This window comes from Hylobates moloch, unplaced genomic scaffold (genome assembly GCF_009828535.3).
Source record: "Hylobates moloch isolate HMO894 unplaced genomic scaffold, HMol_V3 SCAFFOLD_4, whole genome shotgun sequence".
Lineage (NCBI taxonomy): Eukaryota > Metazoa > Chordata > Mammalia > Primates > Hylobatidae > Hylobates > Hylobates moloch.
Window position 1 is genome coordinate 68,236,521 of NW_026652279.1, and position 14,336 is coordinate 68,250,856.

Below are 14,336 nucleotides of genomic sequence, written 5' to 3' on the forward strand. Positions count from 1 at the left end.
GTCATTATCAGAGTGCTCAAAATAATGCAAATAAATGAGCTGATTTATTTGTAAAAGTCAAAAAAAAGATTTAAGATTTCCTGTACAATATTGAATTGTAATAATAACAGGTTTTTTGCTTTTTCTTGAAAAGAAATGCTTTTAAAGTTTTACTATTAAATGTGACATTTATAGGTTTGTTTGTATTTGTTAGTGGGCTGTTTACATACCTTTATCAGGAATACATATTTTCTATGTATGATGTGCTAACAAAAAATTAAAATTAAAATATTTTTTGCATTTATTAAGATAGAACTTTCTTATTACCTATTAATGTTATGAGTTTTTAGAATTGTTAAATACAAAACCAACTTTTCATACTTGGAATAAACCACACTTGGGAAATGATGTAGTATCTTTTTTGATACACTTTCAGATATGGCTTCACAATTATTCTAGCATTATTAAATTTTTGTTTATGCATTACAATAATGTTATTATACATTCTGATAATAGCTGTATAGTTTGGTATCAAGATATTACTAGCCTCAGGATTTAGAGGTGATACTTTTTCTCCCTTTCTGCAAAGGTTGTGTAAGACCACAATTATTCAGACAGCTACTAAACTAGTGTATCATCATATTTGTTCTTTCTCTAGGAGATTTACTGTATATGTAAACTAGTGCTCTAGAAATGCTGTCTTTGGGCACATGCAAATCATGCTCTAACAAATTTTGTAAGTTGATCTTAATTTTTCAAAAATATCAGAAAACCATCCTATCCATATAAATGAGAAAAATACACAATGCCACACTTTTTTATAAGTCAAAATGGCCAGTTCATCCAAGAGACATAAGTGGACAGTGATGAAGAAGCAACAAAAGCTGTTTAAATATGTAACAATAACATTCCCCGTCTTATATTTTTCTAATATATCGAGCAGTGATTTTTATAATTTTGTTGATGTGGTTACTTAGACAGACATGTTCTGAACTCAACAATTTGCAGCCATGAATGCATGATAAAACTTGGGTCATTAGAGTTTCCAAAATTTGTTATCCTAACAAACGATCTCTGTAAATTACTAGTAAAGTAAATACAACGTATGTATTGTCTTTTAAGATGAAATGAAGTATAGTACACTTGAGATAAATTCAGAATATTTTTAGAGAGAAACAAACAGAAAATAACTAGAATTTGGCATTGTTACTAAATGATGACCTCTTATTCCAGAAATGCGCCCTTACCGTACATGCAGGGAAATAGGCAAGTGGAAGCCAATGACTAAGCTTTTGGTGAAAGTGGATACTCACACCACTATCGATAGGTTCTAATTATGAAAATCATCTTAACGTTCTGCCCATGACATTCCTCAATAATGCAAAGTTACAGTTAAGTTACATGGTAATTTTTTTAAAATTTCCTGAAAATAATGCAAGACAAAATACATTAATCTCATCCAATATAATTCCTTCTATTTCACTAGGTGAAAAGTGGCCAATGGAAGGTGTTCTTGGAGTCTGAACATTATTTGACTAATGGTGTGATGGCAGAAATATCAAACATTTGCTAAGAACAAGTTTTATCCTTTTGAACTTCAGCTAAAATTGATAACACATGTTAGTACCTTGTTGCGAGCAGAGCCTGTGCCCCCCGCTTTCTGCTACTTTGAAGATCAGAGACTCTCTCACCTTCTCCTGTTTAAGACCATCAGGCTCAAAAACATTAAAATTGTTTGTGGCTAAATGAAAATATAATGACTGAATAAAAAGCTTTAATAAAAGTTTTCTTCAAATGATTTGAAAATGATACATTGTATTTGACCTAGTGTTTCAAAGCACACAATTGAATAACAATAATAAACAGATTTATCTTTGAGCAAAAAAAGAATTATTTTCAAGAAATTTTTTCTATACACCCAAATTGATTGGTAAAATCTCAAACAACCAGAGGAGTAATTTAGATTTGCACAATTCTTTGCCACTTAATACATTCTTATGTAATCTCATTTGATCTTTAGTATCTGAAAATAGTAAAGTAGTACTTTTTAATTTTATGTTACAAGTGAAGAAATGAATTATCCGTGAATTGTCTGATTTGTAGGAGTTCTCAGAGGAGTAAGGTTGTTTCAGAACTTGAACTCTGATCATTAATTATTAATCTAGATACTGATATGCCTGCTTTTGAAAATACTATTTTGTTCATTAGATTATAAGCTGTGCATCACTCTAGTTGTGTGTGTGTGTGTGCATGTGTGCACGTATAGATGTGCTTTCTGATCTCTGCAGGTAGATTGTTTTAGAAGTCTCAGGAAACAAAGACAATAATAGCAGTAGAATAAATAGCTTCTTTTGGAGACACAATTGCTCTGTGTGTGTGTGTGTGTGTGTGTGTTTGTGTGTGTTAAATACAACATATCAACTTTATTGTAAGGAGTTTCTATTTCCTCTCAGATGTTACCGGGTGCCAGACTAAGAGCTTATAAATATGCCACCAAGGAGTTCAAAATCTAATTCTAGGGCTACTACTCTATTATATTTACAATATATGAGATGACTGGGATTTATATAGTCAGATTTGGCAGCTTCTTACATGCTTATTTGACCAGGGAGATATATCAAATTTAGAACTCTCACCCTAAGAATAAGGCAGTTGTAATCCATATTAGAATGTTACAGAGTCAGGCTTGAGTAAGATGTTTAATATATAATACCTGCAATTTTTAAAGGTCATTTTAGTGTATTTTTCTACATTTTTTGTCTTAGAGATTGTTTCATAGATTTGTCAGTTTACCATAATCTATATTTAATTGTTTTGGTTTTATATCTAAAGGAAATTTGCCACAATATTTATAGTTTAATGTTGCTTATCATTCAGTAAATGAATTTATAGGAAACAGGAAAATATAATGAGTAGCTTTCGTAATTCATAACACTGAAAACAAAAAAATCAACTCATGACTGACAAAATAATAGAGTTTATTAGTAAGCTTAAATTAGAACCTAATATTTGCTTGATAGTGACTTTTAGCTCATTTTTTTCTTAATTATAACATGTTGAAGAAGTTAGTTTATGATTTTATTCAAGCTAAAAAGTAATCTTTTTTTTTCATCACTCTCTGGGTGATAGAAGTAGTTATTTAAATGTACTCCTTTGAAAAGTGTATTCAATTTAATGAATCAAATACTAAAGAAAGACCTATTGTTAGAAGATATTGTTGTGTCCTCCCTTCCTTCCTTCCTTTCTTCCTTCCTTCCTTCCTTCCTTCATCAGTAACTTTTTTTATTTTTCAACATTGGCAAATTAAGTATCTATTATGATCCAGGATTTATTTTAGTCACTTGTCATCAAATAACATGGGTTTTTGCCCTCTTTGAGAGTTTATATTTTGTTTTAGATATTAGGGATTATTAATAGTTCCAGAAATTTGTGAAGACTGAGGAATGTCTCACTATGTTAGAGAAGATTTTTAAAGTAATGATATAAAAGGATAAGTAGAATACAGGAAAAGACAAGCAGAAACCTGTTTGGGTTCAGAGCTGGGGATAGGGGTGAAATGAACAGAACAAGTTCCCAGTGCTACCTCTAGTACTTTCTAGTTATACAAGCTAACTACCCTTTACAGTTACTGTTTGTTCAAATGTAAAAGAGAAATTATCATGTCTAACTCACAGGGTAGTGGTAAGAATGAAATAATGTCATAGTATAATGTGGGCACATAATAGATACTTTACAACAAAAAACTTGTAAAAATTGAGAGTTAGAAGAATGGCTTCATAAGGACAAGGGAGTTTTCTCTTCCCAGGAGGCTCAAGAGCTAAAAGGCAACCACTTGATGCAGATGTAATGGAGAACATTAAATGGCTAAATGACACTAAAATCCCAATGAGACATGATACTATAACTGTACAGACATAAAACAGTGTAGCCTTGCTCAGAAAGAACAAAGGATTCATACATTTTCCCAATCCTTACTACTTACGCCCATTTTTTGATTAATTATTAACTTAAAATTTAAAAATGTTTTTTATCAGAAAATATTTCTATTAATATGGCCTGGTTTTGTAGAGTACATGGGCAAACAAAACGCCTTATAAGGATTAATATGGGCTTACAATATATGGCTGAACTATTCCACATTGTTAAATTCTTAATTCCACTTTTTATATATGAAAACTCAAAAGGAAATCAAAGTCTATTTCAATTAAACCATGCTCTCAAGAGGAAGGAAATGCCTTTTTAGTCATGCTAAAGTGAGAATAGCTATTAGTGCCATTTGGAAAATGCTCTATATAATGTTAAAGAGAAATATCATTATGAAAAATGTTGGTAACCATAGAGTATGTAAATGTGGTGCCAATGAATTATCTCCTAAACGATGCCAAATTCCCTGCCATATGTTGTCTTTCACTCTAAAGAGTTTGCTGCCAATTTTGCTTATTCTACATCCGGAGCTCCAAAATCTTGAGGAGAAAAGTCCCAGAGTATTCTCAAGAGACTTACATAGGGATTGGAGCCAAAAATCACAGATCCGCCTCACAGGATCCCTTTTGAGCCCTGCTGGAGAAACCATTGTGGAAATCAGTTCACATCTCTATCATGGGCTGTGAGCCAGAGCTTCCCCAGAGCAGTTAAGAATCCACCTGGGTTTCTAGATCAGAACTATTTAAAATCCACAGAGAACCAAGAAACGGCCTTGGGTCTATTGTGATCCCAATCTGTACAGCTCAGAAGCGTTTCCTAGACTCCCAAAATTTTCCTAAAGGCAGGGATGCAGGGGGTGGGAGGAGGTTAAAGATTTGGAAACTTAAATAAAGCTGATGAACAATAAAAGAAAAGGCAGCTAGCTGGGAGTTCCTGTCAAGCTTGAGTCATTGTTTTTCTTTGCTACTTACATAGCTGAGAGTTCCCCACAATTCTTTTCTTAACCATCTGCTAATCAGCGTACCTTTAAATGGTCTAATGTGTGGCTTCTAGTATTTTTTTTAATTTTTTGAGTTCTAAAACAGTACTGTCAATAGAATACTATTTAAAGGCCTGCTCTATTGTCAAAGGAAGTCATGCTATTCCTAAATGTTTCTTTTTGGTAAAACTGAGATACTTATGAAAGAAAGTTAAAATTCTGAAATGGTTGGGGTTGGGTTTAAACAACCTTTGCTCGACATACGGAAACACAGGTCTTAGGACTACTTTACTTACTTTTAGTAACAACTCCTTCCAGTCGAATGATATTGGGGTGGTCAAACTGTCCCATGATGCTTGCTTCTCCCAGGAAGTCTCTCCTCTGCTTTTCTGTGTAGCCAACTTTCAGGGTCTTGATGGCCACTGAAATCTCTTTTTTTGAAGGAAGTTTTAAGCGACCACTGCACACCTCTCCAAATTCACCTGTTATAAAGCAGAACAGCAACAAAATGTAAGGAATTATATAATAAAAATTCATCAGTAGAGAGCAACTGTTTTATTTCAAAATTTCCATTTAAAATATTTGTGCCTTTGACCTGCAAGATGTGTACTCTAGTACTCCAAATTATTCTGAAAGATAATCATATGAAACTGCCTAGAAAACCTCAGGACAGTCACCTCCTGTTGGAAAATGAACCTTGTGAAAATTCCATATATTTTAAAGTATGACACTATAAATAATGTAAAAGGAGAGATAAGTTGAAAGCTGCATATATTAGATTTTTTACCCCTTGTTGTCATAGCTACCATTACCTCAGAGAAATTAACAGGACAGGACAAACAGTGATTAAATGTGAGTATTGGATTAAATTTCAGATACTTTAACAATTCTGTTTTTACTGAGGGCCAATTTGGCTATATATTCAGACTCTAAAAATGAGAAAGAAAGCATCTGCTATCAATTTATTTTATTGGAGTATTGGTGTGTTTCTTTACTGACATACCAGCTATAAAATTCTCTGGGCTTCTGGAGGACAACAACAATATAACAGTGTCAAATAAAAACAACATGCCTGATCTAAATACTGTAGAAATATTTTAGATTCATCTTCTTCAATTTAAAAAAAAGTCTTAAATGTGCAATTAATCCAGAATTTGTCCCATATAGAGTGTTACTGACTTTTAAATATTATAGTCCAGTTGATATAAAACTGCCTAGAACTAGTATGGACACTACCTTCAAAATACATTTTTACTGAGAGATTTTCTCATCATCAATTCATTACATTTGGAGCTCACTTAGAGCAGAGACCCTTTACATTTATTTTATCTGTACCCGTGCTGCCATGATGATTGCCACGTGGGAGTTCTATAGAATGTCCTTTGTCACAGAAGAACTTCTAACAGTGTGTGGATTATCAGATATGTTTTGCGTCACATTAAACATAGTTTTTAATACCAAATGAGCTTTTCCTGAAATATTTTAGAATTAATTATATGATTAATTTTTGGCTTTTGATGGAGTGGAATCATAATCTTGGTCCAATTTTCTCTCTGTGAATTTTCTAGGAGCTTCATGCCCTACGTGTCAGTCAGATTGAAGTGATAGGATTCCTCTCTATTTTTGTTTTCAAGCAAGTGGTTTGATCCACAAAAGTAGCAGGTTGTCCTATTGATTTGCCAACTACATTACTACAAATGGCGTCTCTCTCCCCGGGGAGCTTTAACCTTCCCCAGGCTTGACTCATTCCCAGAAATCCATTCTTGCCCTGTTTTCAAAGAAATGACTTATGCTTTAATTTGGCAAAGTCACTTAAAATCCAAAAGCAGATATTCATGCATTTATTTAATAAATATTCATAATAGCAACAGTATTGCATACAGTATGAAACACACAGAGATAGATATAATGGTAAACAAGACAGGACTAGTTTATTCCCTTTGAGGAAGTGTAGAGAAGATAATGATATCTACAGCTATAGTGTTCCTTAGGATACAGAAAGAATCAGGGAGTAGAACTTGAGAAAGTTCATTGATCTTGCTAATTCGAAGGAAGAATATGCCATTTAGATATGAGAATATTAGGAGAAAGAGAAGCTATGGTGTGATAAAATTATTCTCAGACTTGTAGACATGAGTAAGAGTTTCTTTCCTTATACAGGTTTATCCGAACATTATCAGAGAGCTCCCATTCACTTTGTTTCACTTTGTGTAAACATTAAGCTTGGGAAAACCAGAAAGTTCTGCCATTATCATAAGTCAACATGGTATAATAGAGCATGTTTTAAATGTCGATGTCATCACCACATATTCTAAGTGACATGTCACTTGTCAGTTTACAGGAGTGATAGTACAGAACTGTGGTTAAGAGCATGGATCCTGCAGCCGAATTGCTTCGGGTCTAATTCTGACTCTGCCACATATTAGCTGTGTGATTTTAAGTAACCTAACGTCTCTGTACCTATCTTTTCCTATCTCTATGGGGACTAATTGTATCTACCTCATAAAGCTGTTGTGGGATTAAAGGAACTAATGTAAAGTACTTGAAACAGTCCCAGACACACAGTAGGTGACATCTAAGTGTTGGTCACTATTTAGCTCTGAGTTCAGACCCACCTAAAGGATAAATTGCCTAACTACCCTTTAAGAGTTTCTGTTTAAATCAAACTGACAAATGAATATGAAAGTGCTTTATAAAATGCCAAATTTTATGTTAATGTAAGAGATGGTTATGGTAATGATGGTGATAACAAGGCTCATGTCTTACTGGACATATATTTGTAAAGGAGAGCATACTAGAGATATGAAAGGTAGGAGTTCAAATTTTAAATGAGCCAATTAAGAGTGTTATTTGTTGTAAGTGGGACGCCTGGACACATAAACATGTACATGTATATATTTACCTTTGAAATTAATGAAAACTGTGTTTCAGCAATGCTAGTTTTTAAAAATCCCCACATTTAGTAATGCGATTATTTCATCAGATAAACACTAGAAATAGCCACCAATATTTTATAAAAGACATAGAAATGCTTTATGTTAATTCAATTATATTTTTAATAATTTAAAATAACTGCATTGGGATAGCAATGATGGTTATACAACTCTGAAAATATACTAAAAATCACTGAATTGTATACTTAAATAGGTGAACTTTATGGTTGGTAAATTGTATCTCAATAAAGCTGCTAAAAATAGAAAAAGATTAAAAATAAAAAAATAAAAGAACTGTGTTGTAAAAGTTAACAAAGACTGGGCAAATGTAATTCGCAATCATTTCATCTGGCCAAGTTTTATATTGTCTTTTTAATTAACTTTGCACCCATATGAAAAAAAAAATTAGATCTTGTCATTTCTAGATAAAAGCATGGCTACTAGATCTTGATTTTTTAAATCTAATAAGTGCAGCAATTTTTATTTGCTCTTTGAAATAGGTAGTTTATGAGAATGGGGACTGTATTCTGATTAAGATGCACAATGTAAAAGCTGCTCAAAATAAAATTTCTTATGCTAATTTCATTTAAACAAGAAAAAAGCCAACATTTAAGTAGAATGACCCCGTCCAGCACTAGCCTTAAAACCTACCCTCCTTCTACTGTTTTATTAAAGTAAACATAATAAAAACACATATTGAACAATGCCTCTGTGTCAGCTAAGTCCCCTACATAAATTATCTTGTTTAATCCTCAAAAAAAAATACTATGAAGAAGACACTATTACGATCTCCAGTGTCCAGCGTGGGCTTTAAAGTTGGAAAGTACAAGATTCAAATTTTGGTTTTGCATTTGATGCAAACAAGTCTATTCAAATTCTCAGCTTTTGTTTATTCACGTGCTGAAATGGAGATAATAATACTTATCTAAAAAGGATAATAAGATTAAATATCATGGGAATGCACAGGACAAATTAAGGACTTAATAAGTATTTACTTTCTTCAGAAATTTTTAGTATTCATTCGTCAAAAGAATGGTTGGATTGAGGAGTAAAATTAGGAATTGTAGTCATGAATTACTCATTTACAGTAATTTACTACTGTGGGAAGCTAATTCATGTCTTAGTTTTATCATTTATAGTATGAGTATAATTCTTTCTATAGTCCAATGTATACAAGAGAGTTTCTATAACAGCAATTTATTTATGTAAAATTTCTGTCAGAAATTTAAGAGAATTAGCATATATATATATATTCTTTCTGTAAATTTAATTGACTGTGAAAGTTATGTGGTTGGCTGAAAGGTTTGCCTTTCTAACAATGGAAGCCAGTTGGTAATCAATTTAGAATAATTATTAAATTTTTATAAATAACAAATTATTTTTTAAAATTAACAAGAATGTAGGAAGTAGGTAAATGTATATACCAAACAAGGTTGCCATTTGTTCATTGTTATAAAAGCTATTTTAGAAATGAGTAACATGCTGGTTTATTTATTATTATACTATTTAATTTATTTGTGTACATATTTTACATTTTACAAAACAAAATGTTTAACAAATTGGTAACTTTTAAGAATAATAATTTCATTTTCTAACTTGGTAAATACAAACCCTCTGAAGGGTCATCAAGGCAGTCTAGAATTGGGTGTGTATATTATATTGAATTATTTCAGGAAAAGTATAACTAACCTTGAAGGTATACCTATTTGCAAATAAAATAGGTACAGTTTTATTGTTCTTAATGTGGCAAATGTGAATATTGGCTGCAAAACCCTGAACATGGGCATATATCTAATTATTTACATACATACTTGAAGACAGAAATAGGAAGGAGGCTCTATTCTAATCTTTAATGAGCATCAGGGATTAAGTGATTCAGTATAAATAGACCTCTCCTTATCTCATTTATCAGCTGCTGTTTTCAGTGGTGTGCTTTTTCCCAAATCACTATGTTCTGGATATCTGAGTCTGTCAATAATATCTATATAAAGATATTTTATCAATGGAGAGGTACCTAAATTTCAACATCATAATAATGTCTGCCTGGCTTCTGGACAGTGGCTTAGCATAAGTAACATTTTCCTCCTCTCAACATATTCTCCAGTTGAGTGTTCAAAGTCCTCGTGCTGCATTTGCTACCACAGACTCCATGCTGGAGAAAAGTGCACTCTTGTGGGGAAACATTAAAACCAGCCAGACTAAACCCTTCTGCATCATGTTGCTGTTCACAAATCAGGACTGTAGAAATGAAACAGAGTAAACAATATAGATCTGTTTTGGCACTGGATCACCACAGATGTACAGCGAATATGTTTATTCTCAAGTCTTAGATTCTAAAAAAGAAGTTACTACCCCATTTTCCTTCTATGAACACAAGTTTCATATTTTAATATTACCTGCACATGTAAATTTTAGGATAAGAAATTAAGATAATTAGAAGAGAAGCTCTAGTAAATTAACATTATATTTACATAATATAAATAATAAGACTGTCCTGTTCACATGCTACTACTTGATTTTTAAGTACTACTTTGGTGTATAGAAAAAGAAACAAAGCACTACGTGTACATTTTTGTAAAGACACATCACTCATAAATATATAAATACAGTACTTGCAGAAAATGTGATCTGATGTTACACAAAGAATTCCTGTATCAATGTAACTAGTTTGTGTTTGTTTTGGGGAGTGACATTGAAGGATTAGATGATGGTACAAAATTTTTTATTGTTGAGCATGGTTCATTTTTACTTTCGAATAGCAGTTTTATTCCCATGCATACTGCACATATTATGTGTTTATATGTAAGTATATAAAGTACTGTTATTTTACAAATATGTGAAATTTTTCTTATAAATATGCAACTGTTATTAATCACTTAATAGGTGATTGTTAACGAATTTATCATTGTTTAAATTAATAATTAGAACAAAGAGATACCTTTACGAAAAAAAGCTTTAACACAATAAGACTATTCATAGTCAAGCAAGCATTAAAATGGAGCACCTTATATTATTGAAAATATCCACTCAAGATAGTTGTGATAAAATTTATGTAAGATGAGTCATAAATTTTACTTTGTGTTGTTTGTTCTTTTAATTCCAAACATGATTCTAAAATTGAAAATCAAAACTTCAATTGAAATAGACTTTTATCCAGTTATCCTTATTTAGCCAAATAGGTTTTGTGAAACACGATCAGCACAGCTATGGGAAGATTGAGTTGTTGCTGCTGTCACATCAGAAACTTAATAAATCAAAAGCAGCCATGGTCTGCGAGCCGGTAAGTCTGGCACATTTGAACTCATTACCTTCCATTAAATATTGCACTTATGTATTACTTGCCTTTGATCATGAAATCAGAAAATTCCCATTTCCTTAGCAATATATTTAGGTTTCAGAGACTGAGCAATCGTGATTCACATACAGTACTAAGTCGGCAGTAGGGTCATTGTGGTTACCTGCTCCAACAACTTTATCAATGGATATATTGGTGGCATCCAATTCCTTGGCAAACTCATGAACAGCCTGGGTAGGGTCTTCGTATGTATGTGGGTCAACATAAGTCCTGAGACCTGGAAGTTTTACTGTTGGAGGAAGGAAACAAAGGCGCAATTGTAGCTAGATTCATAAAAACAATTATAGATCAAATTTTATAACATCATTGGTTTAAAAAAATCCCTACCCCATAAGGTGCACAACCTTCAGTTTATTCTGTAGTATCACAGAAACTGGCAGTGACATTGGACTAAGTGTTGAAAAATTTAAGAAAACATGTTCTCTATGATGAATTATAAAAAGGAACCACAATGAGGAGCTTTCTTCACAAAAACATCAGAAGGAAAATGCATATTCAAAAAAGGGGATCTTAAGAGGAAAGATAATTCAGAATTGATTAGACCTAGTCATTACTACCAGTAGCAACAGTGAGTGAACACCATTATGCTATTGCATATTTATGATTACACGAATGTTATAATAACCAGATATCTATTGCAATGCAAGATTGGAAAATAATTCAATACCATTATAAGGTGAGATAATGGCTGCAATTATAGATAAATTAAATGATATATAATGGCATACCTTCTGACACTATACTGCTCATATTAACATTCACAATCAAAATCTCCCGCTGTAATTACAAATCTACTTTAAGCTGTTAGTATGTGCATACACGTACGTATTATATGTACACACCGATACAGTATAAGTTAAATATAATCATATTGTGTAGCTTTACAACATAATTAGAGGTAAAATAAATATCGTCTATGAGTTGAATAATGGCGCTAAGGAGCTAAGTTCCAAACATAAGTCATATATGTAATTTATTAAAAAAAAATCTCCTTCATATTATATTTATTCATTAAATTATTCTGAAGGTAAAAATGTTCATATCCTGTAGTTAAAATATTCCAGACAACTGATACAGGATAATCATTTTAGATTTGATTTAATATTAATAAGATTCCTATAATTTGGAAAAATAACAGTGGAGATAATTTGCAATTTTCAATAAACTAACTTTCTCTAAACAAAAACCCTGAGTTTTAAAAAAGTAATTCTAAGATCTACTAAAGTAGATAAATATGATCTAACATTAAAGGAAATTGCAATGTAACCCCTATGGTATATCTGCTAAGACTACTGATTTTGCTTTCAATTTTGATAACATTGATAGCATTGTTTTAGCACAGAATATGGATACTTAATAGTGAAATATATTTTCATTCATTACATTACATTATGGAAGGTTTTTTTCTAATATAACAAATGAAATCAGATATTACTGTCTCCAAAATATTACTTCATAATGGGAGAATCTCATTGGCAATGTTGCAATGAGTTAGTTTTGTAGTTTGTATTAAATAGTTGTGGAGACTGCAGATGCCCGCAGTTTTTCTGGGAAGCCTCAGTACAACGAACATTAGGCCAACAAGTCTAGGATTTCACAGTGTGTGTTAACAAATGATCAATTCATTGAACTATAAGACAACTTCATGAAACCCATAGTTATAATGCATTACCATTTATGTTCCTGTGAAGCTTTCGTAGAGATTTTGAGTAAAGAAACGTAAGTGTAAGAATAAACTGGTTGTAAAAGAAATGGTGGCTGAGAGAGAGGTTAGGTAAAAACTCTGTTTTCCTCAGCTATTATTTGGATGACTTTGACACAGCATAACAGAAAGCAGGGATGGTGGTGAGAGGGCAAATAGAGAATGCAGAAGAAAAGCTAACATGACTCCTACTTCTGCCTGGTGCTGATACAGCTACAACAAAAGAGCAGCCGCTATCCAGCTTGGGGCGAGGTGTGGCTAATTTGAAAGGACACCACTATCTAGAAGCCAATATCCACAGAAATGGGGAAATACAAGTTCTGTCCCTTGCTTTGGACAAACTCTGTGTGGAGTAGCTTTTGAAGCAAGAACTTCACTTTTAAAGTTTTTCATCTTGAATATCTTGGCAAAAAAGACAAGCTAGGGCTCTGAGAAAAAAAAAAAAAAGCTATACTATTCAAATGCCTAGCATGAGAGACTGTTACATAGTTCTCATTCAATGTATTGATAGAGCTCATTGCCCTAATGAGTGTTTTCCTTGTTAAGAACATTTATGTACAATTATTAATATAATTGAGGTTTCCTAATGGTAGAATTTAAGCTTAGAAATGTCCATTTCTTTTGAGCTCACAGATCAGCTTGCATGCTTCTTCCATATAAGCATGAATCCTTCCTATAAAAACAGATGGGAGAGTCACCCTTTAATGCAGTAATCTATTGTGCTTTATATTTACATTAAAATAACTTCTAACATTATCAGTACTAAAACCCTTCACCTTTAAAAGAAGAAGCTTCTTTAAGATTAAGGAAAAGTTATCATACTTTTCCAGATGTGGAGTAAGAAAAACTGTAAAATTAAGGAACCATCACTAAAATCTGTTAGGGAATAAAATCTTGTTGAAGTCTTTTCATTTGGTCAATTTAGTTACATTTTAAGGATGAAAACTCACATCAGATCGACTCTATAATGTGTGATCCAGTTTTTATTTGTCTTTACTTAGTAACAGTAAGGTAAAGAAATCTAGCAATCTTTTTCAAGGAAATAAAATGAGACTTTAAACATAAGGTAAAATGGAACTGTTTTGTACATAATTATAACTGCTTTACTTTGCTGAAGTTAAGAAAATTAATGTGGGGGAGATTTCCTGCCATCAGAATTTATAAAGATTATAAAATGATTTGTTAGGAACAATGTCTCACATATTTTAAATAAGCATTGGCCTTAAACAGTCTTGAAATTGTGATTTAGATTTACCCTTCAGTACCAGTCAGCTTGTAGAGAATATATGTATGATGAATACCTATATGCAATACTACTATTACTAAATAATTTGAAAATTAAATAACCATTCCCAAATAAAATCAATCCTATTAATTGCTATTAATTAAAATAAGGTGAATTTCTTTCCCATCCGTAAGACATTTGGGTAAAAAAAAACAAACATAAACATATACATCCCCAAG

General features: G+C 32.1%; 1 protein-coding gene across 1 annotated transcript in view; it reads right to left on the reverse strand.

Moving 5' to 3' along the window:
* EPHA3 (EPH receptor A3) overlaps window positions 1-14,336 on the reverse strand; it is a 368,497-nt gene that overhangs the window by 52,651 nt on the left and 301,510 nt on the right. The window contains exons 10-11 of the mRNA XM_032150377.2: window positions 11,274-11,399; window positions 5,179-5,364 (exon numbers count right to left, since the gene is read on the reverse strand). Coding sequence (XP_032006268.1) covers window positions 5,179-5,364; window positions 11,274-11,399 — 312 coding nt within the window. The remainder of the gene's footprint in view (window positions 1-5,178; window positions 5,365-11,273; window positions 11,400-14,336) is intronic.